We start from the raw sequence: 1,908 nt of genomic DNA, 5'->3' as shown, positions 1-1,908 counted from the left end.
AATCTCCGCCTACTAAAATACATTCAAAATAAAAGTCCTCTCTTGGCGGTCGTATTTGATTTATCTCTGTTTGGAATGGATTATGTTGAACCATTCTATAAAGCATACATACTTAAATTTCCTCTCAGTTAGCTTCTAATATAATAAAATGCATAGAGTTAAAATAAACGTGTATTTACAAAAAAATATTTTATGTAATACCGCATCTATCCTACCTGTGGCGCAGTTGAACAAACGCCCGTGTTAAACACAAGAGAGGAAGACGTACCAAAAGATGCTGATATACAGAGTTAGTTGTACAGTAAAATAAATGTTTTTCTTGTTGATTTCGCTTTAGGTGGGCTTAACGTTTCTACTAACGAAAACGTTGAATGTTGCATGATTTGGACGTTGGTTATATTATTGTAACCTAAACCTGAGTAGATGAATAGCAACAAGATCAGTGTCTTGGCCAAACACGTGTTTCTGTGCAGATATGCATGGAGAGAATTATGTACAAAACATGTCCTTGGTAGGAGGTACATGACCTTTGCTAAATGTAAACCAATCAGATTTTCTCAATGTACCTCAAAATTAAGCACTGCATTTGCAGTTGCAGTTCTGCCAGCAAGGACCTTGTCTTTGACAGCTTGCATGTTCAAGAGCAAAAATCACAACACAGATAACAACAGTCTAGAGAAAGAGGAAGATGAAAATGATGAGGCAGAAATAGAGGCACTATTCCAGCAGCAGATCCCCACAGGTATTGGTGAAGAAGAACACAGGGTCTTCATTGTTCATCCTGATGTGAAATGGGGCAGCAGAAAGCAATATCTGACCACAGGTAAAAGTATACACTGATTTCAATCAGTGGATATGTGACATATTGCATAATGTAGAGTAGTTTCCTTTAACAGCGGCACTTCAGATGGAAGAAGCTGTGGGTCTGGTGAACACTTTGTACAACTGGAGTGTTGCTGATAAGATTATCCTCTCCACCAAGACACCAGAGAAGAGAAGAATTTTCGGCAAAGGAAACTATAGCTTGCTGGTTTTGAATAAATAAGATATTTTAAACACAAATTGAGATCTTTCCTTTGTTCTGATACATTTTTAAGAAAAGATCAGAGCTACTCCTGGGGTCACAGCTGTTTTTGTGAACGTTGAACGTTTTTCGCCTTCCTCGGAAGTGAGTATTATACTGTGATTGCATAAATTCAGTTCAAAGACTTCTAAAACGTGTGCATAAAAGACCATGAAAATCTATTTTGAATATTATGAGTCATGAAGAATCTATATCATTTCTATAAATAGTACTAGATTCACTGTGGCTATAGTATAAACATAACTTGTTATACTTTGAATATTGTTGTAATTAAAGTGTTAGTCATTTTTTCTAAGAAACATGCAATGTGTTATACTTGTGTTTCAGAAAGAATTGCAGGAAGCCTGGGGAGTAAAGGTGCTTGATAGATACTCACTTGTTCTGCATATTTTCCGCTGCAACGCTAGAACAAAAGAGGCCAAACTGCAGATCTCTTTGGCAGAGATTCCCTTGCTCAGGTAAATTATGTAAGTTATTCACTATTTTTCTAATCTATATTGTTTCCTGATGAAATCAACAGTCCTTTCCTAGCAAACTCTCCAGTTCAGAAGTTTGAAGCTAGTGCAATTTTTAAAGAAGATTCTAATGCTCCCCATGGCTGCATTTACTTGGTAAAAAGTACAGTAAATAAATATTTTGAAACATTTAACATTTTAAATAACTGTTTTATATTTTCATACATTTTAAAAAGTAAGTGATTCCTGTAATGGAATAAAGCTGATTTTTCAGCAGCCATTGCTCCAGTCTTTAGTGTCAGCACAGTTGTGCTGCTTAATATTTTTGTGGAAACCATGAACCATAACTTTTTTATTTTATGTCGTTTT

General features: G+C 35.4%; 1 protein-coding gene across 1 annotated transcript; it reads left to right on the top strand.

Annotated features, from left to right (window-relative positions):
* The first annotated feature begins 235 nt into the window (after positions 1 to 235).
* LOC107736611 (putative GTP-binding protein 6) lies at positions 236 to 1,045 on the top strand. Its single transcript, XM_016547990.1, has 2 exons — positions 236 to 823; positions 897 to 1,045. Exons 1-2 carry the CDS (start codon positions 424 to 426, stop codon positions 1,043 to 1,045), a joined length of 549 nt encoding a protein of 182 aa, XP_016403476.1. The 5' UTR covers positions 236 to 423.
* The last annotated feature ends 863 nt before the right edge of the window (positions 1,046 to 1,908 follow it).

The sequence above is a fragment of the Sinocyclocheilus rhinocerous genome, unplaced genomic scaffold (assembly GCF_001515625.1).
Source record: "Sinocyclocheilus rhinocerous isolate Xijiao unplaced genomic scaffold, SAMN03320098_v1.1 C36825608, whole genome shotgun sequence".
NCBI lineage: Eukaryota > Metazoa > Chordata > Actinopteri > Cypriniformes > Cyprinidae > Sinocyclocheilus > Sinocyclocheilus rhinocerous.
This window is presented reverse-complemented; position numbering and strand designations above follow the sequence as displayed.